The sequence below is a fragment of the Vulpes vulpes genome, chromosome 11, assembly GCF_048418805.1.
Source record: "Vulpes vulpes isolate BD-2025 chromosome 11, VulVul3, whole genome shotgun sequence".
NCBI classification, from domain to species: Eukaryota; Metazoa; Chordata; class Mammalia; order Carnivora; family Canidae; genus Vulpes; species Vulpes vulpes.
The window spans coordinates 2438031-2463824 of record NC_132790.1 but is presented as its reverse complement, the minus strand read 5'-3'; the positions used below and the strand labels follow the sequence as shown (position 1 = coordinate 2463824).

The window sequence follows — 25794 nt, the reverse complement described above, 5'->3', positions numbered from 1 at the left end:
TGATCTATGACTATTGGGCTCCCAAAATCTCTGAGATATGAGTCACAGTAATCTTTTAGCCTGAACACCATTGCATTCTTGATTCCTACACCATGGCAGTTTTGAATAGCAGGAGGCTGAAAAGCAACTTCAAAACTACAGCTCACCGAAACCCTGCTCAGAAAGCAGCTTATTTATCCTGTTTAACCCCGTGTGCTGCGAGCAGCCCTGTCCCTCAGCTGGGAGGGGCCCTGCCTTGAAGTGGACCGAGTTCCCAGAGACTGTTAGGAAATTCATGTTTTACTCTGTCTCCCCTCATAGGCACGATTTATTCCCGTACCTCTCCTCCTTATCGAAAGGGAATCGTGGAAATGATAGAGACACTACCCAGTTGGAGATTTTTCTCGAGGCTGAGTGGTTATAATTTTCAGGGTCATACATAGGTTTTGAAGTGAAGCATGGCATGTGGATGCTGACGCTCCTGTCTGATTTATCTGGCTGGCATTCACTCACCGTAGAGCAGATACTACACTAAGCACCGCATAGACGGCTGTGGACAACAGACGCGTTCTGTGTCTCTATGCATTAAGCCAAATAAGCAATGGTGGGCAAGGGTTTTTTCAAAAAAGCATTTGCTGAGTCCCACCTTGGTCTATGTCAGATACCAGTGTGCTGGATCTCAAAATTCCCAAAGATTTCAAAATCGGCTCCTGTGAGCAGGTGCGGGCTGGCTCTGCAACAAGGAAAGGTCTTGATGTAAAGGCGGGTAATTCAGAGAGTAGAGGCAGAGCACCAGGGGGCATCATTGCCAGGAGTCCCTGAGAAGTCCAGGCAATAAGGACACATCACTGTCCTTGTTCTTTCTTCAGCAGGTGAATTTTAACCTACCCTTCACCCGTAGCCCCACCTCCATTTCCACTTCCCACTTCTATGAAGCAGCACTAGACATAGAGCAGCCCTGTTCTAAAGCTTATCATTTTCTGAAGTTTTCCTAAAAACAAGCAAAAATATAAAAATTCAAAGCCAAAGCATTTAACTACCTATACATTGTCTACTAAGGGGTAAGTTACACTAAGGATATTTAATTTTTTTCCCAAGTACGGCTTAATGTCTTTTTAGACTGTTTGTAAATTCTAAAGCCAAACAATGTCATCTTTAAATCAATCATTGAAAGAACAAAGGCTCCTCTGTTTGATATTCCTCATCCCAGTTTGGATGAGCAAATAAATATATGTTGATTATGGGTCGTGACGTAGGGATAGCTTGGATATCTAGAATTAAAATGGTGTTTGATAAAATTGGGTTCTCCTTAAGCATTAGAATGAGACTAAGAATTGGTGTTTCATTAATGAATGGGGGAGCTGGGGTGTGTACACCTCTAGCTCTGCCTCAGCTCTTCTGTGTCGCGTCTACTGGGAGTGTTCACAGATGCTTTTGCCCAAATGGTGATGACACCATATGATCTGGATTTTTTTTCTCTCCATTTGTATAGTTAATTAGTTTTTAGTTTTTTCTTTCTGCAGGCACAGAGTCATTTTACCTGTAATATGTTCCCTGGTTAGGAGAACCCAGCTGTTCAGTAAAGCTACCTTTGGTTAGCCCCGGCTGGCACCATGATGTCCTGCATTGAACCCCTGCAGCCACAGTTAGCTTCCTAAAAATGTAATTGAAAATACTTATTATTTTGCCAGATAGCCGCAAAATTGGTCATTTAATACCCGCCACTTGTTTTATTAAACCACTTGTTTTTTATACACATGCATTCCTCATCCTGACACCCATTCAGAGTTTCATCATTTAGTAATTACAGCGGTAAGTTCCCTGCGTCAACTGCCCACTAACCACTCCTGGATAAACCCCCTGGCTGATCCACGTGGTTGGGCAGTAGGGTGTGTCCGATGTGTCCACGGTTTTTGCACATGCCTAAAATAGTAACCAGGACAGAAGAGCACTAAATTCATACTTGTTAGAGCGTACCTAATTCTGTAATGAAGGGAATATTTTTCTCCCACTTCCTGAATGAGGTAATCAGTGAACACAAAGGTTAGTAAAGTCCAGGTCCACATAGCTCGTTAAGAGGCAGAGCCAAAATTCAAATCCAGATTTGTCTGCCTCCATATGATGGGAGAAATAACAAAGGTTAAAAAAAAAAAAAAAGGTACAATTTGCATCATGTTACAGGTGGTTAATAAACTTCTTTTGTTCAAACCGGAGTCTACAGGGCTTCACTGTAATACTCATTCCATTCCTCTGGTTGCTGTTCACGTCTCCATCCAGGCCCTTGAACAAGTGTCTGGGATCAAAATGGAGCTAAAAAGAGATTTGTTGAATGACAGATGCCTCTTTGTTTCTATAGCATGTAGCTTAAAGTAGTTGCTAAGTATAGCAGGTACGTGCGAGCGTGCAGGCGCTTTGTAAGTTGATGGAGGTTGCGCCTCTTGAATGTAAATGATCCATCCTTCCTGAAGTATCATTTGTTTCCATCCTCGCTTATTGACGTATTTGTTTATTGTCTATATAGCAACATGCTGGAGAAGGACCCTGTGGGCAGTTCTAGGCAATATTGGATAAAAGATAAACTGTGTTTTCATGGCTTTCCAGGTCCTTCGGGGAGTTACAATCCTGTGTTTAGCTTCTGGACAGGGGTGCGTTATAAAATATTTGCATCGGTAAATCAAGAGCAGACAGCCAATTTTTCTGCCTTCCACACTAATGTCCTGACCACTCCTGCCTTATGTTCTCGTTTCAATTTTTTAAGTGACAAACTATCACCTTTTGCCAGCTTTAGAATACTGCAGCATTGAATAGGGATGCCGCTCTTAGGTGGTAGGAAGGACACAAGCTGGCCCAGCGCTGGACCTGAGGTCGGTAACGTAGGTCTTTACAATTCACGCAGGTCTGTCCTGACCTCCTGTCTTCCTACTCTGTGCTCTCGGCCCTCAGGGACTCTAAATCCCCGGCTGAAGTTCAGATGCACAAGGCCCTGCCACTTGGCCTCCTCGGGGTATTTCCTTTTTCCCTTTCCACCATCAAAACTCCAACCACCTTATCTCAAGTCTTGCTCTTTGCCAGCAAAGATAATAAACCCAGACTGGGTTTAATTTATGCAAAGCATTAGTGGCTTGTTAGAGCTTACATGTTTGCCAAAGCATGGTTTTCAACATCATTTTCAAACTGCACCACAGTGACTTAAACATTTTTAATAGATATGACTTTATTGTAATGTGTATACGGGGGGGGGGGGATAATAAAGCGCCCTAAACGTGTAATTTTTTAGGCTAATATTTATGGCAAAGGCTATTTTTTTTAAATTTTTATTTATTTATGATAGTCACGCACAGAGAGAGAGAGAGAGAGAGAGGCAGAGACACAGGCAGAGGGAGAAGCAGCCTCCATGCACCCGGGGCCCGACGTGGGATTTGATCCCGGGTCTCCAGGATCTCACCCTGGGCCAAAGGCAGGCGCCAAACTACTGCGCCACCCAGAGATCCCAAGGCTGTTTTTTTTTTTTTTAAGAAAGAATGCAACCTAAAGAAAAAAAAAATATTAAAAAGTGGTCTGTGGCTATGGTCAAAAATAGAGATATATGATCAAACTTTGAAAAAACAATGCCATGTTGTATCTTGTCTAATCAGTCCTCAGATGACAGTTCTCCTTCATCGAGAACCTAAGAAGTCTGGTACGCTTGCTAGCTATTTTACACAATTCAGCCACCATCCTCACAGTTCTCAGAGAAATAAATAGACCTTTTTTTTTATCACCATTTTATAAATACGGATGCTGAAACCTTAATTAAGCTTTTGGGCACAGTGACACGATAAGAAGCAGGAGTTGGGCCTTCATCTCCCATCCTCCAACTACAAATCCTGCTGTCTTTGCGAAATTGAAGAAATATGAATGTCTACACTTACCTCAGTTTCAAATATGAGCCATGGTTGTACGTTCGTTGTTTTAATAGTATCTGAAAAGGAAAGATTAGTAGAGGAAAAGGAAATGCTGCCTACCTTCACTAATGTCCAGTTTTAAACAAATCCAGATGACAGCCCTGTGAGTTTAGCTAGAGGGTTTCCGAAGTGCTTGGAGGCTCTGCTTTAAGAGATTCAACTTTCTTTCTGTCAGGGCCTACCAAGGGAGCTTAGGTGATAGAGGCAGGTGTCCCTAGACATCGTCCCTAGGACGATTTTGAGAAGGCCTGATCCAGGAGTTCTTAGCCTGGTGTCCAGGGAGCCCTACGGGGCTGACCCAGGAGCCCAGGGCGTCTGTGAACTCTCTGAGATCATATGCATAGTCGTACAAATATGTACCTATGTGGTTTTTTCTCGGGATACTCCCTATTACCAAGGGTTAAAAACCACTGGTTTTGTCTTGAGCGGCCCTTCTACAGCTTAGGACACCACCCTGCCAACGCTGGAGAAGCCCGCACAGGTACAAGTAGCCAGGACCATAATCTTAAATGACACTCCTGGGCTCCTGAGAGAGTTCACCTTTCTGTGTCTTTACAAATATCTAACGTATAAGCAGCAGGAGTAACCCTGGAACTGGAAAGAACTAAGCTCATGGCGAAACAGGCATTCATATTCTAGGATATATTTTCAGTGCCAACTTTCCAAAGTTTCCAACATGACCTGATTGATTGATTGATTGATTGATTTATGATTTTATTTATTCATGAAAGAGAGAGAGGCAGAGATACAGGCAGAGGGAGGCAGAGGGAGAAGCAGGCTCCATGCAGGGAGCCTGATGCGGGACTTGATCCCAGGACCCCAGGATCACGCCCTGGGCCAAAGGCAGGCGCTATACGGCTGAGCCACCCAGGGATCCCCGACCTGATTTATTTTTGCTCAGTAGATTATTTGTGGCCAACGCGATAAGGTCGTCCGCTTTCTGATGGTAGCAAAATTAGTTGTTTGACGATCTGCCTTCGGCTTGCTGGGTCTCAAGAGATTCTCGTCTTATTGGTAGAGCTTTTAGGGAGAAACGGTGGACTGCTGGGTCATGAAAAGTAATTTTCTGCAAATGTGAGGAACACAAGTCTCATCTCTTCTGCAGGAGCCAGTACACTGCTCATCAGATCGAATCCACCGTGGTGTGAAGGTTGCGGGAGGTTCTATCCTCTGCCTTCCTAGCATATATGATTAATGATAAACACCGGATAACAGAGAATAGTTTCCTTTGGAGCATTATGTGAATTTTCCTAATTTCCTCATATGGCCCAGGACACTAATGATGATACTACCCCAACAAATTTGATACCCTCCTCAGAGAGTGCCGTTCGTGCCAAGTTAAAAATTCAAGCGAAACAGTAGTCTTTGGCCAGGGTGATGTTCTGGGCCACTCCCGTGGTTCAGGGATATTTTTTACCCTTTTCTGTATTTTGACTTGACATTTTTACTTTGCATTTGCAAAACCGCAGGTGACTTCAACCTGCCCTGGTGTAACTGGACTTCTCTGTGTCGAGCTTCCCATCCTTTTTAGGCATCTGTTGTACTTTTCATCTGTTACGAATCCAGAGCCAAAAGGAGGAATATGTTAATGTTTCAGGTACATTTACCACTGACGTGTCCTAAAAATACCTTGGACAAACTAGGCTGATTGGTTTATTCACCTTTGTACCCCCGGCAACCACACACGGAAAAGTGCTAATGCAAAAGCCTAGTGACCTAAGTGCTCAGGTATGCACCTTCCCCTCTCTCCATTCCTGATTTCTACTCTGTTCTGAGCTTGACGTAGCAATTCCTCACTATCTTGTGAATTCTTTGATGCTTTTTAAGGTTTTGCTTTGTGTAATGTTTGCTTGTTTTCATGGGAAGGATTGCTCCTAATAGTTCCGCATTTTTAAAGACTATTTCCATTGGGTTTCTGAGATTACCAATATTTTAAATCACTTTCCTAAACTCATGTTGGAAATCACCCACTGCCCCTCTATTATGACCACCTTTTTAAAGAATTTTGTTTTAAGAGCTCAGTACGGGGTGGGGGGACGGGCTGGCTCAGTCGGAACAGCCTGCAACTCTTGATCTTGGGCTTGTGAGTTCACCCATGTTGGGTGTTGGGGTTACTTAAAAAATAATACTAAATTAAAAAAAAAAACTAAAAAAAAACAGCTATGTAAGGGAGAATATGGAATTCATGATAACAAGAAATGCACTGATGTCACAGGTTGTTTTCAAACTCTCTGCAAAGGTAATTTCCTCAAAGTCCTTTACAATACAATGGTATTTGATTTGGTTTTGCATTTGAAATTTGATCTTTTCGTCTAAAAATCTTCATTCTCAGACTTTCAGTGAATTCTTAAGTGGTTCTTGCTTTTTTCTTTTTCTTTTTTTTTTTTTTTTTTAATTTCCAGCTGATCACTGCCAGAAGTGCAGAGTGACTTCAGGCTGATTTTAAGCAGAGTTTGTGTGTTAGGTGTCGTAGGTGGCTGCTGACGAGACTTGACAGTGCTCACGTCTCTTCAGCATACGAGCTCTGAGCTGATCATTTGTTCCTAACGATGCCCCCCAACCCCCCCCCCACCTGTTATATAACGAAAATTCAACCCAGTACATTCTAACACTTTTTTTTTTCTTCATTCTGAAGCTCTCCATTGGCTTTATTAATCTATTTATGAATCAGGTAATATCCCCTCTAGCAAGCAGAGGGGAGCTTCAGAGGGCTACAGAAAGGAAGGGCCGGAAAGGAACAGACCAAAGGAAATTATTAGCAAAGAATACGTGTTAGGCAAGGTCACGCTCCTAAGGGGAGTAAAGTGGGTCTGTCAGTAAATTGCCTAGGGCTGCCCAGGAAACTCCCCTTTTGACTGCCTAATTCCTGGGCGGGGGGTAAAACAGCAGTTAGGTTAGGTAATAGGTCCTGGTTTACTGACTTGGGGACCTTAACCAAAGTGAAGCCATCTTGGGCCTGGGGTTTTCTTTTTAACAGTCCTCATAGAATTCCTTCTCGAACCACCTTCTGAGCAAATACGTTCAAGTTTAATATCCCTGAAAAGTTTATCTTACAGTATTTCATTTTTTTTTTTTTTCCCAAAATGGTAAGGTAGGCACAAGTATAGTGGACTGAAGGGGGCATGCAGTTTAGTAACTGGGACTGAAATTGAAGTTTTATTGTTTAACGATCTTTGATTATAGTAACTATAGGATTAGTTGGGTGAGGAAACTGAGGCTTAAGTTATAAGTAAGATTTTTTTTATAGGTGTTCAATTTTATAAGTAAGATTTTAACTGCTAAACAAATATATATTGCAGATTGTTGATTTCAGAAGTCAACAGCAATGCTGGCCTTTTGAATTTTGATTATTAAGAATATTTCAGGCATATCGAAACTGTATTATTAGATAATAATACAGTTATTATAATAATAATAACTGTTAAATAATAATACTTAGCTGTAACAAGCTATATCCAACACAGAGCTTTACTGGATCTGAATTGCTTGCCGTATCTGTTTCCAAATGATTATGAAAGACAAAAATTGAAGACTCCTATGTAATACCCCCTGATCCTTTTCCTCAATTTGTCTCACTATAACCATTCTTCTGATTTTGGTAATTAGCTTTCTTATGAATATTTTTGTACTTTTACCACGCATAGGATTATCTATCATGCATCTATCTATCTATCTATCTATCTATCTATCTATCATCTCCTTAGACGATATTGAGGACTGTTTTTCAGGTTTTCAAACTCTGAAGAAATATATATTTTATATTGCTTTTTTTGAAAGTTCACTAGCTCCTCTTTAAGGGATTTTTGATCAGATCGGTCATATTACATTGTGTGACTACACAACTAATGGTACTAACTGTATCACCACAGATAATTATTCACTTTCTGACTGATGAGAAGTTTTGTATGTTTCTGATCTTCTTCTGTTCCAAATAATGCAATAATGTTTCTTCTTTTCTTAAATGCCTATTATTAATAGGCACATCACTGTGTTTCTGTTGGATTATTGATCTTTTCTTATTGATTTAGAGTAGTTATTTACATGTCCTGGAGACTAATCATTTATTGATTGTAGTCATAAAAAATATCTTCTAATGAACGCTTACCTTATCACATTTTTTGACCTTTTAATGTACAAAGGTTTTATTAATCATAGTTTTACCTTCTTAGGGCCTAGGAGCTTTTTTCCACACAAAATCAAACAAAACTTTCCTACTAAAATCATTAACATTTTATTTTAATGTTATTAAATATTACATATTTAATATAATTTTATGTATTATATATACTATTTTATATATTTTATTCTGAAAGGTTTACATTTTTGCTTCTCACATTTGTCTTTAAACTCTTTTTATGTTTTTCTTTTTTGTATATGGTATTGTTCCAAGAAAATAACTGACTTTTTTAGTGCCACTAAATGACTCATCTACCCTACCCAGGAAAAGTACACAGATTTGTAATTCCATCTCAGTTCTCCATGTAGGTCTTTTTCTGGGATCTCTATTTTATTTCTTATATTGTCTATTCCAGCATGAATACCCTGCTGCCTTAATTACTATAGAAGTGTAGCAAATCTGTGCATTCTTTTTTGAGTCCTGTTTAAGAAATATTCACCTACTGTGAGTTCCTATGTCAGCTTTTAGAAGATCTATGTATTCTTGTGCATTTTAAAATCCCTAATCCATCTGTAATTGGTTTTTAGAGCTTTATCAAGATAAAATTCACATACCATAACATTCACTGCCCATTTAAAGTGTACAATTCAATGATTTTAGTATATTCTAGGTTGTGAAACCATCATCACAATATCCATTTTAAAATATTTTTTAAAGAAGAAAACCTGTACCCTAAAAAATGTCTGTACCCATTAGCAATTATTTTCCATTCTACTCACTCCTCCAACTCTAGGAAATGATTAACCTATATTCTGTATTTGTCTATTACAGAATTTCACATAAATGGAATCATATAATATATGGTCTTTTGTGACTAGCTTCCTTTACTTTGTATATTATCTAGGTTCATCCTAGATGAACATGTTGCAGCATGTGTCAATATTTAATTCATTTTTGATGCCAAATAATATTTCATTATGTGGATAATATCACATTTCAGTTATGTATTGATCATATAGACATTGCATCACTTTTTTTTTTTTACTATTATGGATAATACTATGAATATTTATGTACAAGTTTTTGTGTGGATGTATTCTCCTGGGTATATACCTGGAAGTGAAATGAGTGATTCGGTAACTCTATGCTTAACATCATGAGTAAATGCCAAACAGTTTTTCAAAGCTTGTTCACTAGTTTACGTCTTCACCAACGATGGACAAGGGTTCCCATTTCTAGCTTAATGTTTGTCATGTTGATTATAACCATTGGGTGAGAAGTGGTGTTTCACTGTTTTGATTTGCATTTCCCTAATATTTTCATTAGGGAATATGCCTGTTGACCCATTTGTATATCTTCTTTGGAAAAATCTACATCCAGATCCTTTGTTCATTGGTAGCTCAGTTATTTGTGGTTTTATTGTTATTTATATAATGTAAATACAAGTCCCTTATCAGACATATTTTTTAAAAATATTATTCCCATTCTGTGATTTACCTTTTCACCTTTTTTTTTTTTTTAAGATTTATTTCAAAGAGAGAGAGAGAGACAACATGAGCATGTGAACAAGTTGGGGGAAGAACAGAGAGAGCATTAGGACAGAAGCAGACTCCTCACTGAGCATGGAGCCCCACATGAGGCTTGATCTCATGACTCTGACATCAAGACCTGAGCCCAAATCAAGTGTTAACTGCTTGGTCAGCCCCAGTGGCTCAGAGGTTTAGTATCACCTTCAGACCAGGGTGTGATCCTACAGACCTGGGATCGAGTCCACGTCAGGCTCCCTGCATGGAGCCTGCTTCTCCCTCTGCTTGTGTCTCTGCCCCTTTCTCTCTCTCTCTCTGTGCCTCTCATGAATAAAAAAAAAAAAAAAAAAAAAAGAGTTAGCTGCTCAACTGACTTAGCCATCCAGGTGCCCCACCTTTTCACAGTCTTAATAGCATATATTTTTAGAGCACTAGGTGTCTAATTTTTATATAGTCCGTTTATATTTTCTTTTTCCTTTTGTCTCTGTATAATTGGTGTTGTATTTAAGAAATCATTACCTAACTCAAGGTATTTATTTATTCATATTCATTTATTCAAGGTATTATTCATATTCATATTTATTCATCTATTTTAGCCTAATAATGATATAATTTTCTTCATTACATTTAGGTCTCTGATCCACTTTGAACTAATTTTTGTGTATGGTTTAAGATAGGGATCCAACCTCTTTTGCGAATGGATATACAGTTGCCCCAGCACCATTTGTTGAAAATACCATTTTTCCCCATTGAACTGCCTTGACCCTTGCTGAAAGTCAGTTGACCATAAATTTTTGTTTATTTCTGAGCTAGAATTGATGTTTAAATATAATCTAAAGTATTATAACTTTTTTATATAGATATCTAATTCATCTGAATCAGCATTATCTACTAAAGAAACTGTATCTTCACTTTCTTTTCTAGCTTTCACTGAATTTTATATCTTTAGCTTATTATTTAGAAGTTTTATTTTTAAATTTATCAGTGTTTGTTTCCGCTATTTTTTTTTTTTTTATTGATTTCTACATCTTCACCCAGAGCAGCCACACTATTGACTTGCCAGCAAGTTATAGTTTTCTACATATTTTTTCTACCTAGAAGCTAGACATACATACTTTCCTGCTTATTCCTCTGGAATTTCAGTAGTTGTATGTTTTATTTTATCTATCATTTCTAGGTGTTTTATGACATGAGAGTTTTGAAACTGTGTTGTTTTCCATGTTGTTGGAATCATAACTCTGATTTTCTATGTTTATGCCCTACTTCTGAAAGTTGGTAGTAGATTCTTACTAGAAGTACTTTACATCTCTGCATTTCCCCCTTTAGGCTACATTTCAGTGGTCATAAAGGGTGTCACATTCCAAAGTGTGTGCTTTGTATTCTACTCGACTCATGAAATTTGATGACATTGAGCTTTTCACTTTGGAATAAGAGAAGCCCTGTCTCCTGTTTTCTCCTTCATGATGTCAAAGGTACCTACTCAGGTCAAAGTAAGACAGATTTCAATTGTCATTTATAATACTTTTCTGAAAAGACCTTTGAAGCACTTTAAGGAGTGAACTCAGCTGCCCAATATCTATGTATTATTCCGTACAGAAATAAAAAACCCCAGCCAGAGTTAGCTGGAAAACCTTAGAGGCCTTAGAAAACGGCTTCCTGGAGAAATATTTGGGAAAAAGAAAAGGATCCTGATGTCAAGCTACAAAGACCCTTTGTTCTATACCCACTCTGATTTGTGGTAGGGAATTGAGAGAGGAAACACCATTTGTCTACAGCCATGAAAGTAGAGATTGAACTAGGAGTAAACCCAGATTCTTTTATTCCCTTCTTTTTCCTTTTTTTTTTTTTTTTAATATCCTCTGTTGTAACAATTTCCAAACTGATAGATTATCCCCCAGTTGTTTATTCTATGGAGGAGTTCGGTGAGTGAGACCATAAGCCTTCTTTCCTTAGTACAGTATTTCATGATTTCTTTTTATTTTTTTTTTTAATTTTTTTTTTTTTTTAAGATTTTATTTATTTGTCCATGAGAGACACTGAGAGAGGGAGAGGCAGAGACACAGGCAGAGGGAGAAGCAGGCTCCATGCAGGGAGCCGGTCGTGGGACTGGATCCTGAGTCCCCAGGATCAGGCCCTGGGCCGAAGGCAGCGTCAAACCGCTGAATCACCCAGACACCTGGGCCGCCCCATGATTTCTTTTTAAAGTCAACTTTTAACCTTTTAGATCAGTTCTTTAACTTTTATCTAATTTATAAATCTTACTTTGATGGACAGACTCTAGGAAGGCCTAAATGATCTCTGCCTCCAGGCATTCAAACTCTTGCATAATCCTCTTCTCTGTGACTTATTCCCAAACACTAGAATAAAACAAAGTTGATGAGATACCACTTCTTTGACTATGTTACATTATATAAAACTCTGTCCTGCTGTCAGACTCAGTCTGGAGACTCTTTGGTTTGTTTATGCCATCAGCCAGGCTGGGAGTGCCCACATGTCCAGGAACTGTAGGAAGTATCTCGGGGCTGGGGGCTGTGGTTGGCCTCCAGCTAACAGCCAGCAGAAGTCAGACACTCATGCCTTAGCCACAAGGAAATGAATTCTGCCAACAATCTGAGTTATCTTGGAAATGGATTTTCCCTAGTCCCGCCTTAAGATAAGAGTAAAGCTCTTCTGATACCTTGGTTGCAGCTTCCTTGGTGGCCTAAGCAAAGGACCAGCTAAGCTACACCTGAACTCATGGAAATGTAAGATAATGTAACTGCATTGTTTTAAGCTCCTAGGTTTGCAGTAGGTTTTTTTATGCAACAATAGATAACTAATACCGTAAAGTATTATATTCTGATACCTTAAAATGTAGCCTCATCAGTGAATGTTTCGTGTACCATTAATGAAGTAAACTGACAATTCTTTATCTAACTACAATACACCAGCAAGAGCTTGCCAGCAGGGCAGACAAATATAATCAACAGTATGCTCTGTCTGACTGACTGAAACAGATTTGAAGTTTTGAGTGAATTATTTTTGCATAACTCATAAGCATTATTGGAATCAATTCAATAAAAAATAAGTCAACAAGATACTCCATCAGCACAATTCCAAGTATTTCAGTTTGATAAAAATTGCAATGACCTAATCTCATGAGTCTCTTTACTTTAAGAAGCTATTAAAGAGCTTAAAGCTGTTTAGCTTTAAGAAGCAAAAAAAAAAAAAAATCACCTCTTTAATAAATGGAATATTACTCAGTCATTAGAAATGACAAATACCCACCATTTGCTTCGATGATGTGGATGAACCTGGAGGGTATTATGCTGAATGAAATAAGTCAATCGGAGAAGGACAAACATTATATGGTCTCATTCATTTGGGGAATATAAAAAATAGTGACAGGGAATAAAGGGGAAAGGAGAAAAAATAAGTGGGAAATATCAGAAAGGGAGACAGAACATGAGAGACTCCTAACTCTGGGAAACGAACTAGGGGTGGGGGAAGAGGAGGTGGGCGGAGGGATGGGGGGACTGGGTGATGGGCACTGAGGGGGGCACTTGACGGGATGAGCACTGGGTGTTGGCAAATTGAACACCAATAAAAAATATATTTACAAAAAAAATAAATCTTTTTTTAAAGTTTCACATTAATAAATATAATTAAAACTAGGAAAAAATTATTTATTCATGAGAGACACACAGAGAGAGGCAGAGACACAGGCAGAGGGAGAACCATGCTTTTTTGGGGGAGCCCGATGTGGGACTCGATCGCAGGACCCCAGGATCACGACCTGAGCCAGAGGCAGACACTTACCCACTGAGCCACCCAGGGGCCCCAAACCTTTTTTTTTGTACAAAGAGGGCTCCCTCTTTTGAATTTTCTCTCTCTGCTCTATATCCCTACTTAATAACATCAAAGAATATTAATAGTAATGAGAAGAAGCATGTCTATAATATTTTACATACATTTTACTCCTGTCATTTATGCATCATGTTATTTAACATACATTTACTGAGCGGCCTATTATACATTCAGTGATAGGATGTTAAAATGGGCAGAAGACCACCTTCCTTGTGCGCACTGCCATACTTAATTTTCACTTCGCAACAACTTTGTGAAGTGCTGGTATTACTACCCTCTTCTACAGGAAAATAAATTTGACTCGATCTCTGACTTGGATCTTACTGCCTTAACGGCAAATCCAATTGTTACTTTTATCCAATAAAAGGGAACAGCTTACTTGTCCTTTTAGTATCTAAAATGACCTTTACTGACGTTCCCCCGATGCACCAAACTTATTTTTTGCACCTTACATCTGAATCACATCTTGTATTAATTTCCGTACCATATCTGCCTCACAGAGTCCAGCCTCACTTTGCCTGGTTTATTACTATATTCCCAGAGCTATGAGTTCCCAGCACATAGTAGACATATAATAAATCCTTTATACAAATAAACATGAATACATTTTTTTTTATTAGAGAAAAAAGGATGACACCACTAAATGAAAAGATATAGAGCCCTTTGGCTTTATTTTAGGAACTGTCTTTGACTTAAAGATGCCTCTCTGCTCTTCAGCACGTGCATTTAACTAGTTCGCCTAGGATGTGACAGTAAGAGATACGAGGTAGCTTGTAGGGTATATGACATTTCACTTAGTCTTTAAAAAAAATTTTTTTTTAAATAATTAAAGAATATTTTTAGAGCAGTTTTAGGTTCATGGAAAACCGGAGCAGGACAAGAGTCCCATATACCCCTCTCCCCCACATGCTTAGCCTCCCCCATTATCCGTACCCCCCCCCCAGAGTGGGACATTTACTATAGTCGCTAAAACTGCATTAACGCATCATAATCACCCAAAGACCACGGTTGACATTGGGGTTCACACTCGGCGTTGTCCATTCTGTATGTTAGAACAAGTGTTTGCTGACACGTACGCGTCATCGCAGTGTCGCCTGGGGCGGGCGTCCTGCCCTGCCGACCCTCTGCACCTTGCTCTTCATCCCTCCCTCTCTCTGTCCTCGGCAACCACTGATGTTTTCGCCGTCTCTCTAGTCTTGCCTTTTCCAGAACGCCATGGAGTGGGAAGTCCACAGCCTGTGCAGCTCTCAGACTGGACTCTTTCACTTGGCAGCACAGTTATCTTTGAAGCTGAAAAAATTAAAAAAAAAAAAAAATCTTAAGATGATTTGAAAACAAACCACCGAAACCGTGGATGCTGTGAAGTTAGGAGGCCACAGGAAGAACAGGCATCCTCAGGCCTCCCTGTCCCTAGAAGCCTTCCTGGGACCGTGAGAGTCCAGAAGCAGGTCCAGGTGGAGACTGGAGCGACGTGTGCAATGTCTGTGATACACTTGGCTGTTGTTTAATTCCTGTGAGCAAACAGCTCTGTCCCACCTGGTCCCTATCCCGTGGGCAGGTGGGCTGCAGGCCGGGTGCACCTGCCTCTGGGCCGGGGTCGGGCGCTGCCTCCCTGCCTGGGAGTGGCAGGCGAGGGGAGGCTACCTGGGTCGGGGCGCTCCGCGATGTGTATCTAGGGCACTCAGCAAATGTAGGTTAAATCACATGATGCACAAAAGGAAGACGGAGGGAGGTGCTGTGGGAACCCCGGGTGGGATGCCTTGCTCTTTGGCTACCACTGACCTGTCCATCTTTTAAAGTTCTCAATTCCAGCATTTGACCTGTCCATCTATTTTAAAGTTCTCCTCAATTCCAGCATTTGTGAAATGGGGGGAAGGGGGAAACACTTCTCTCTCAGTTTTTGTGAGCATGAAATGTGTGAATATATACAAAGCGTGCAGAAGAGTGCTTGGTTCCTGCTTAGCTTACGTTAGTAGTAGTATTTCTTCAAATATTACTTTATTAGCTATTATTTTCTTAAACACCAGTTTTCTCTACCAGATGTGATAGGAGCTGGAAGACAATCTACTGTCTGGTAAGAGCACTCCCGTTACTGATTTTGAGAATATTTGTATTTCTGAAGAAGATGTGGACTAGACGTAGGGTTGACTTTCTTGTTAAGGAAGCGATGAGCCTGGCCTGGGTCTTCTCCACAGTGAAGGCCGTGCCTGGATAGCACTGAGGCCTGACTTTTTGGGGTTCCTGAGACTCGGGATCAGAGATGATTTGCATAGGAAAATTTACATAGCAATTACTCTTCTGACAGATTTTGAGTTAAGCTGGGTGTGTTAAAATATATATGTTATTAATATACTTTTTATCACTGAGGACACTTCGGAAACATTCTTCTCCTGTTAAGTACCATTAAAAAAAAAAAAAAAACAATTCCGTAACAGAAAAACCAGAATATTTATTAATTCAGCAGCACTTGGTAAATTTCTACTCACATGCAGAATGTCTCCTCAACCGCAGTGCATGGTGTATTTTCTGTTAGCTTCTTTTAAGAGGGATTGGTTTTATTGCTGTAAATATGTGACTTGCTTGGTAAAACTATTTCTCATTTGTCTGAAATGAAAAAAAGTATTAAAACTCCTTTTTTCCCCCTCTGTAATAGGTAGAGTCAACCACAAGAGCTGTTGTGAGGAATGATTTTAACTCTGAAATAAATTACAGTTACATACCCGGGCTGTCCGGATTTCCCCTAATTAAGGGGGATAAAGCTAAAACTTCAAAGTAAAACATGGCATGAGGACAGCCTCGGTGGCTCAGCGGTTTAGCGCCGCCTGCAGCCCAGGGCATGATCCTGGAGACCCTGGATCGAGTCCCACATCAGGCTCTCTGAGTGGAGCCTGCTTCTCCCTCTGCCTGTGTCTCTGCCTCTCTCTCTCTCTCTCATGAATAAATAAATAAAATCTTTAAAAAAAAAAAAAACATGGCATGAGACTATCAACATCTAGACTGTCGTTTCCCAATCTCCCATTAATGATCGCCTAAAAGGGATACAGACACACAAAAACAAACACCACTGCCAAACACTAAAGAAAAAGATCTTCACTGTTTAAAGATTTGGTAAGAAAAGATTAGGAAACACAAGCATGAAACACAGACCCTTGGCCTCAGGAACGGAAACCAGCCGGATGGCCACCCAGATTCGGTGGGGAGCTGGGCTAGCCTGGTCCCATCGTTGGTCCTCACCTTTGGGCTGCGGGGCCACACAGACAAGGACCCTAAGCATCCACTGCCGTTAACAAGAGCAATCTTCTGAGCAAGGCAGTCATGACTGCTCCCGCTGCCTCCCTCCACCTGTGCCCCCCTCTCTCTAATTCCAAACAGAAATACCCAGTAAGAGGGCACGACAATAATTGGTTGCATTCAGAACAGCAAAATTTGGATAAAAAGTCTCCTGCAGGTGGAAGTAGATACTGACAGCACTTGAAACCCATGCATCCTCTAGTCTTTCACGTCACATAGTACGGCAAAATAAGTCAATTTTTTAAGCATAGACCAGGCCTCAGTGATCAAGAAGATTCCATCTGTATGAGCCATATTCCATGAAATCTTGAGAGACACCAGAAATTAACTTAGAGCCTGTATGCAACACACTGCATTCTGAGTTAAGCTTGACTTACTGCTAAGGTTGAAAGCAGATTTTTCCTATGAATCAGCAGTTTTTCTCCTAGGTACACAGGGATGGAAATGTATGCACCTGTGTATTGCGAACTATACACATTAATGTTTATTATAGGTTTATTTTCAATAGTCAAGACTGGAAACAGCCCAAATAGCCATTGTTAGTAGAAGGCATAAATAAGTCTTATTGTACTTATACAGTAATAGAACATTGGAGAAAAATGAACTACAAATACATGAAAATTAGAGATGGATTTCACACTCGTAATATAACAGGGAAGAAGCCAGACACAAAAGTTTCTTCACTGTATATTTGCATTTACACAAAGGTGCTAAACAGAAAGAACTAAAATATAGTGTGGGAAATAAAACTAAGGAAAAGCAAAAAAAATAAATAAATAAATAAAAAATAAAAAATAATAAATAAATAAATAAATAAATAAATAAATAAATAAATAAATAAATAAAACTAAGGAAAAGCAAGGCAGTAGTTCCATGAACAATGGGATTATGATTACCTTGTGGGGAGCGGATGTGGAGGGCAGATGAAAAAGGTGATATAGGGGGGCTTCTGAAGGAGTTGGGGGGGTTCTGTTGCTTGACCTAGGCAGTAGTTATACAGGTGTTGGTCTTACAATAAGTCATCGTTTTTTTGTTTTTTGGGGGTTTTTTGCAATAAGCCATTGTTATGCATTTGTTTATTGCATGGTTTATTTTGTTGTAAATCATATTTCACAAGTATTTGTAAAGGGCACCTGCTTTCCTTTGCTCTGATTCTGTATCCACACCAACATCCTTTGGGCACTTATCTATGTTTCTACCTGGTTTTGTCCTAAGGAAGACGATTTTCTAAAAAAAGCAAAAGGAGTCATTTGTATAACTAGCAAACGAGACAAATCCCAAAGCAAATTAATACATTGCATGAGTATTTTTTTTTTTTTGCATGAGAATAGATGACTTTTTTTCCATCCCAAAAGCTCAGACGACACTGAGGTGCTCATTCGGTCATAACAATAATCTTACAATGTCGACGAACACAGTTATTCTCACTTAACAGCTGTGAGACCTGAAGCTGAGCAGTGAGATGGGGTGACATGTGTGAGGACACAGTTGGTTGAAGCCCCAGTCTGTCTGGTACAGACCTCGGGGCCGCAGCCGGCGCACCGACCTGCATCGTACTAACTCCGAAGGGTGTCCCCACGTAATCGGTCACCAGTCACTCCCAGAGCGGTGCCCTGACCTGATACTGTGCCTGCCTGACAGGTAGAGTCACCAAGGAGACAGGACCCTTGGTGTCTACTGGCACCTGCTAATCAGTCTTCCTCTGGCACACCCTGGCATTCTTCAGCTCTGTGGCTCGGGCCTCTAAGCCTGGGGTTATTAGACAGCAGTGTAACTAAATATCTACATGCACAGGTAGGCTGAAATCCTGAAAAGTCTTCTGTGTCCTCTTACTTTTATCACTCAAGTTTCACACAGTATTTAGCATACACGTGGTGTTCAATAAGTGCTTGTTAGATTGAAAAGAGAACGGAATACTGGAAAAAATACGCATGTCACAAACAAGCAGTTACTACCATAATTTTATTTGAAAAAATACCCTAAAAATTGTGTTTCCATGCAAGGAGGCAGACTTCCATTGCTATTTTGCAAATAGGCTACAATCTTTGCAAAGGATTCTTTCTCAGCATGAGCCGCAGCGTGCATCCTGCCAAGATATTCTTTAGGAGGTTTTTTTAGCCAGTTTTTCTGAAAGTACCTGAGATTTATGGATTGTAGTGCGTTAAATAATTAAGTTGTTTTCAAACCTGTTAAAAGATAAGGTGCCTGATGGATGATCAGCATGCCAGCTCCTCTGAACAAAACTAGTTTGACTCTGTCTTCTGGGAGGGATAAACACAAAAATCGTCTCTAAATTAAATGCATCCTGTATTGTAATTGAAAAGCATTTCACTATTCCAGATAATTTAAGAGATGAGGCTTGATTTCATTTTCAAACAACTATTATTATATCAAAGAATTAAAGGAGTCGTTCTTTTGATGTCTAGATACAATGATACATGTAACGCATTTCCTGCCCGTTCCGCTTTTTAAAGGTTTGAACACGGTTAACCAACACCTTGGTCAATGGTTGCCATATGTGTATTCAAATAAAATATAATACTCCTAACCTTAAAATTGTACAGAACTTATACAATGTTGTTGTTGTGTTTTTTTTTTTTTTTTTGGTATATATTTATTTATTTTTTTTTAGAGAGGGAGACAGAGAGAGAGAACACAGGGGCAGGGGCAGATGGAGAGGGAGACGCAGAATCTCAAGCCTGACTCTGGGCTTGGTCTCGAGACCCTGAGATCATGACCTGAGCCTAAATGAAGTCAGATGCTTGACCGACTGAGCCACCCAGGCGCCCCTATTCAACATTTTTCAAACGTAATTCGGAAGAGATTTCCTAATTTTTCTGTGCTTCTCTATTAGCATTTTGATTACTATCTCTCATTTTGTCCGGTAAAACTCATCGTCGATAATTTAGAATTCATCGAATAATTAAATAATAAATTAGAATTCTAGTTAATATGGTTTGATTGTGAACACATTTGCTCAGAAACAAAGAAAAAGTCGATCTTTTTGGATAGTCAGGCTGCTGTTTCTCTGGGAGAGTTGACCATTTGCTTTGCTTAGACTTAGAACAATAGGTCACAGTAACTGTCCAGGTTCCACTTTCGGTGCATTCTGCTTTTAAAATATGAAAAGCATGCAAAATCAATTAAACACTATCTAATTTTTCTTATATTTTTCCTACCAATCAATCATTTACTTCTAGGTCTTTGCACTGAAGGACTTTTGCTTTCACCTGGGGTTAAATACGTTATTAGTACCATAGGACTTAGCTCCCTCTCATTAAGGGACTGGACCGGGTGATATACTTTAAGCAAAAGAAAATGCAAAAGAAGAATTGCCCATGGGTTTATTTTAGTCCAATCCTTGTATAAATTAGTATGGAAACGTCTGGAGGCAGTGGGTCATGGCACACCATGGCTATTGCAGTTCTGCTGCAATTAATTATCTTAACCTGTTATAATTTTGTCTTAAATATTGGAGGGGAGAGGATGAGAGGATGAGAAATGATAACACGATTTCTTCTTGGCCTTATATTCCTGAGGTCACAGGATTATGGATATTGCCTTCCCTTTGTTTCTTCCTCCCGCAAGGAAGGATACCTACTACGTGTCTGATTCTGGGTTAGATATCTGGAACACTCTGAGACAAAATAGTAAGAAAAAAAAAAAAACCTTATCTTGGTCTAATTGTTATTCCAGTAGGATAAGACAGACAGTAAACAAAAGATAACAAATTGTTTAGTTATGGAACACGTTAGGAGTTAGTAAGTGCTAAGGGAAATAGACTGGGCTTGGAAGAGGCGGAACTTGAAGGGTCTCAGGAGACGAGTTACATGATGTCATTTATAATGTGGAGGATCACGCAGGTGCCTCAGCTCTCATGCCAGGTAAGTCTTGCAAGGCAGGGATTTGGTGGAAAATTGGCCCGTGCATATTTAGAAAAAAAAAAAATAGCTCAGGTGGATGAACAGACCAAGGTGAGAACCTCAAAGCAATCTCAATGAGCAAGTGATTAATCTTGATAAGTAAGCTGCTGTGGTCGGCTCGCAGTTTTACATCCCGTGAGCAAGTATTTCTTGGAGCAAGCAGCTCGGGAATTATTGTTTGGTTTAGTGTTGTTGAACACAGGTTTAGAAAATAGTATCTTTTCTGAGTAGTATTCGAAATCGGAAACTGTGGTGGTTTCAGTACTTATGTAGAGCCGTAGTAGTGCCCGTATTTCTGAAATGGGAGTTGTAAGTATTAAATAAGATCAGACATGTAAGGCACATGTGTCTGAACCTGATGTTGAACAAATACTCATCGTATGCCACCTGATAATTATTTTTATAGGACGTCACTGTATAAAACATACGTATTTTGATGCCAGCCTCAGAGAATGAGGTTCTGGTATCAGACGGCCTAATTTCAAATTCGGGAACACCCCTTGATGGTTTGTCTCCTATTACAGATCGCAAAGTTTGCTTTAATCGTCTTTACATATCTCATAACTGGAATAACTGGAGTGTCAAAAAACACTTTTATTTTTTTTTTGCTGTCGAATTGCCAGTATCCAAACCAAGTGACTGAACCCAAAATGTGTGAGCTTGTTTAACCTACGCTATTAACGACCATTGCTTCATTTGCAGAATGACATGAATTACATAGCATCCAGTGGACTTCTATTCAAAGATGGCAAAAAGCGGATTGATTACATCCTGGTTTATAGAAAGTCAAATATACAATATGACAAAAGAAACACATTTGAAAAGAACCTCCGAGCAGAAGGCCTAATGTTGGAAAAGGAGGTAGGTGCTGCCCTAACACTAGTTACGTGACGTGATGTGCTTCCAAGGGCTATTGTCTATTGCTTCTGTTTTAGCACGGGAAGCGTGTATAGCTCATGTCTTTATAAAATGTGTAGTCACTTCCTAAATTTCCACATTTTCCTAAATGTGAAAGAAATATGTATAGACAGTCCCACTTAACTGTGTATTTCTTTCGTATATATTTCCGTAAATTTAAATATTTTTCAAAGAGCATAACTATTTTTACGATTTTAAAAATTGAAGAAGTCATTATGCCTACATAAAGCACAAAACCTATGAAAAGAAAAATGCTGAAAGAAAAGGCTGCCAAGCCGTCAATGTCTGGTTTCAATACTGGACTGTGAAGGAGTTCCTTTTCAATCATTTTTTTTAAATACTTTTATCATTTTTTTTCAGACCTTATTTTTTGTTAAGGGCCATTTTAGGACCACAGCAAAACTGAGAGGAAGGCACAGAGATTTCCAGTGCTGCTCCTGCCTCCCCACATTATCCCCTATTATCAACTCCTCTGGTGGTACATTTGTTACAACCGATGAACCTACACGGACTCATTATCATCGTCCAGAGTCCGGTAGTGTTCACTCTTGATGTTGTACATGACGTGGGTTTGGGAAAATGTATAATAATTTATCTACCCGGGTAAATGTATCTACCCGATAGTATGCAAAGTATTTTCATTGCTCTAAAAATCCTCTGTCTTCCCTGTGCACGTCTCCGTGAACCTCAACTCCTGCCAACCGTGACCCTTGTACTGTCTCCATAGTTTTTCTGGAATGTCGTGTTGTGGAATCGTACAGTTTGTAGACTTTTCAGGCTTGGCGTCTTTCACTGAGTGGTATGCACTTAAGGATCCTCCATGTCTTTTCATGGTTTTATAGGTCATTTCATTTTAGTGCTGAACACTGTGCCGTCATCTAGATGTACCGCAGGTTGTTTATTCATTCCCCTGCTGAAGGACATCTTGGTGGCCTCCAAGTTTTGACAGTTATGAATAAAGCTGCTTTAAACATCTGTGTGCAGGTTTTTGTGTGGACGTACATTTTCAGCTTATTTAGGTTAATACCATGGAGTGGTATTGTTGGATCCTATGGTAAGACTATGTTCATTTTTGTAAGAAATCTTCAAAATGTCCTCCCAAATGGCTATACCATTTTGCCTTTCCACAGCAATGAATGGAGAGATCCCATTGCTCCCATTCCTCACCAGCACTTGCTGCTTCCAGTATTCCAGATATTGACCGTTCTAGTAGGTGTATAGTGAGCGGTAGCTCTTTTTTTAAAATTTCCATTTTCTTGGTATATGATGTACAGCATCTTTTCGTATGCTTCTCTGCCATCTATATATCGTGTTTGGTGAGGTATCTGTTAAGGCCTTTGAGTTGTTTGCTCTCTTATTGTTGAGTTTTAAGAATTCTTTATATATTTTGAAATAACAGTTCTTTACCGGATGCGTCTTTTGCAAATATTTTCTCCCAGCCTTTTGCTTGTTTTCTCATTTTTTTTTTTACATTGTCTTCCACAGAGCAGAACTTTTTGATTTTAAGCAAGTCCAGGTTATCAAATTTTTTTCATGGGCTATACTCTTGGTGTTATATTTTGAAAACCATCCCCATACCCAAGGTCATATAAGTTTTCTCTTATTTTATGTTTTAAGAGTTACACAGTTTTGCATTTTACATTTAGGTCATGATCCATTTTTTCTAATTTTCATAAAGGATATAAGGTCTGTGTTTAGATTTATTTAGTTAGTCTGTGCATGTGGATGTCCAGTTGTTCCAGCACAAGGTGTTTACAGAGACATTTTTTTTCTCCATAATTTGACCTTTAATCCTTTGCGAAAGATCTGTTGACTTTCATAAGTCAAGTTGATATTTATGTGGGTCTATTTCTAGGCTCACCATTCTGTTCCCTGTATCTACTTGTCTATTTCTTCACTAACACCACTACTGTAGCTTCATAGTAAGTCTGAAAGTCAGGTAGTGTCAGTCCCATTTGTTCTTCGTCTTCAATATTGTGATGGCTCTTCTGGGTCTTTTTCTTCTCTGTAATCTTTATCAGTATCCACAAAATGACCTGTTGAAAGTTTGATTGGCATCACAATTTTGATTTGCATCGAAATTTTGATTGACATTGTACATCTATAGATCAAATTGAGAAGAACTGACATCTTGACAATATTGAGTCATCCTATCCATGAACATGAATTCTCTCTTCATTTATTTAGTTATTCTTTGAGCTCATTAATAGAAATTTGTAGTTGTCCTTATATGGATCTTGTACATGTTTTCTTAGATTTATACCTAAGTAATTAGATCTTTGTGGTGCTATTGTAAATGATATTGTGTTTTTAATTACAAATTCTACTCTCCATTGCTAAAAGAAAGCAATTAATTTCTGTATATTATCCTTTATCCTAAAAACCCTGCTTTCTGGTTTCTTAAGGTAGAATTTAGGTTATTGATTTTAAATCTTTCTTAACTTTTAATACATGAAATCAATGCTATAAATTTACCCCTAAGCACAGCTTTCACTCTACTTAAAGTTTAAATAGTTTAAATATGATAAATTGTATTTTCATTTTCACATAGTAGAAAAATATGTTTTTTTTTCCCTCTGGAGATTTCATCTTTGCCCCGTGTGACATGTGGAAGTGTGTTATTGAATCTACATCTATTTTGAAATTTTCCAGTTATCCTTCTGTTACAGATTTCCAGTTTAATTCCACTGAGGTCTGAGAGCAGACATTGTAAAATGATTTCTATTCTTTTAAATTGGCTAAGATGTGTTTTATGGCCCAGGATATAATCTATCTTGTGAATGGTCCATATGAGTTTGAGAAAAATGTGTATCGTGCTGTAAATGAAGTAATTTTTAGATGTCAGTTATATCTATTTGATCAATGGTGTTGTTGAGTTCAACTATTTCCTTACCAGTTTTCTGCCTGTTGGATCTGTCTATTTCTGAGAAAAGAATGTTGAAGTCTCCAACTGTGATAGTGTATTCATTTGTTTCTCCTTACAGTTCTATCAGTTTTTGCCCCACATAGTTTGACATTCTTATTAGATGCACACACATTAAAGATTGTTATGCCTTCTTGGAGAATTGGCTTCTTTATCATTCTGTGATGCCCTTCTTTATTCCTGGCTTTTCTTTTCTTGAATGCTTTTTTTTTTAAGTGTTCTTTAAAGGATGTTATTTTTTCTAGTGGCAATAAAACTACCAATGCTCAGTAGAAAAATGGAATATAGAATGGAGATAAAAGCATTTTTTGTAGTCCTTTGATAAAAAAAAATGTCTTGCTACTACTTTAGTTAAACCTCCAAGGTCTTAAAAAAACACATATTAAGCACATATTTATCACATTACAGAAAGAAAAAATCTTAATGTGAAAAATTAAAAATATAAAAATGTACAAAATAAGAAGTAAAGTTTACATCTGCTATCTCCCAAATCATATCATTTTCTTTATTTATACCTCTGTTAATACCTTGATTTTATCCTGCTGGGTGCCCTTCAGGATATTTTCTATGTATATAAATATGTACACATTTTTTGGGAAATTAGTCATATTATACATACTGTTCTACTCAAATCTGTCATTTAACAATATATTATGAATATCCTAAATTACCATTATATTTAGATCCAGCTCATCTTTTTTACTAGATGAAAAGTTGAGAAAAGATGAGACTTAGTTAGCCATTCCCTTATTCAGAGAAAAATGTTAAATCAAGTATTTTGAGAGGCTCCTAAATTACTACAAGTGGGATTCAACCAGTTTTCTAAAAACTGAGATGGACAAGGTGAAAAAATGATTTCTTTGTTTCAATATCTAGTTTGCCAATAAATGTTATCAGTGGAATAGAGTGCTCATTGGTACTTAGATATGTCATTGGAGCCCCCCTTCTTTTTCCCCACAGGATGGCTCCTGTGATTAGTCTTCTAAGAAACACAATTAGGGAACTGTAATGTGAGGTGGCCCTAGAAAACTGATGTGTTTATATTTATTAATACTTTTAAATATATATAAAATGACAGTACACTGCCTTGATTCTTTACAAGGTAAGGATTTATTCGCACACTGCCTACTGTTATAGAATCGGGCAAGTTAAATTCTGGTCTCAAATTCTATTGACTCCTTTAATTGTGTTTCCTTTTTTATGTCTCTTCGGGAATTTTAACCCAGAATATCCATATCACTGGACTAATTCAACCAATAAATATTGCAGAAAGCTTATGAACTCGGTCTTGTGATAAGATTTTATTTCCCTATGATTTCTTCTCTAT

At 38.7% G+C, this 25794-nt stretch overlaps 1 protein-coding gene across 6 annotated transcripts in view; it reads left to right on the top strand.

The window, feature by feature from the left end:
- ANO3 (anoctamin 3) overlaps positions 1-25794 on the top strand; it is a 379990-nt gene that overhangs the window by 240614 nt on the left and 113582 nt on the right. For all 6 annotated transcript variants that reach the window (XM_072725370.1, XM_072725371.1, XM_026018612.2 and 3 more), the window contains one exon: positions 21329-21487. In XM_072725370.1, coding sequence (XP_072581471.1) covers positions 21329-21487 — 159 coding nt within the window. The remainder of the gene's footprint in view (positions 1-21328; positions 21488-25794) is intronic.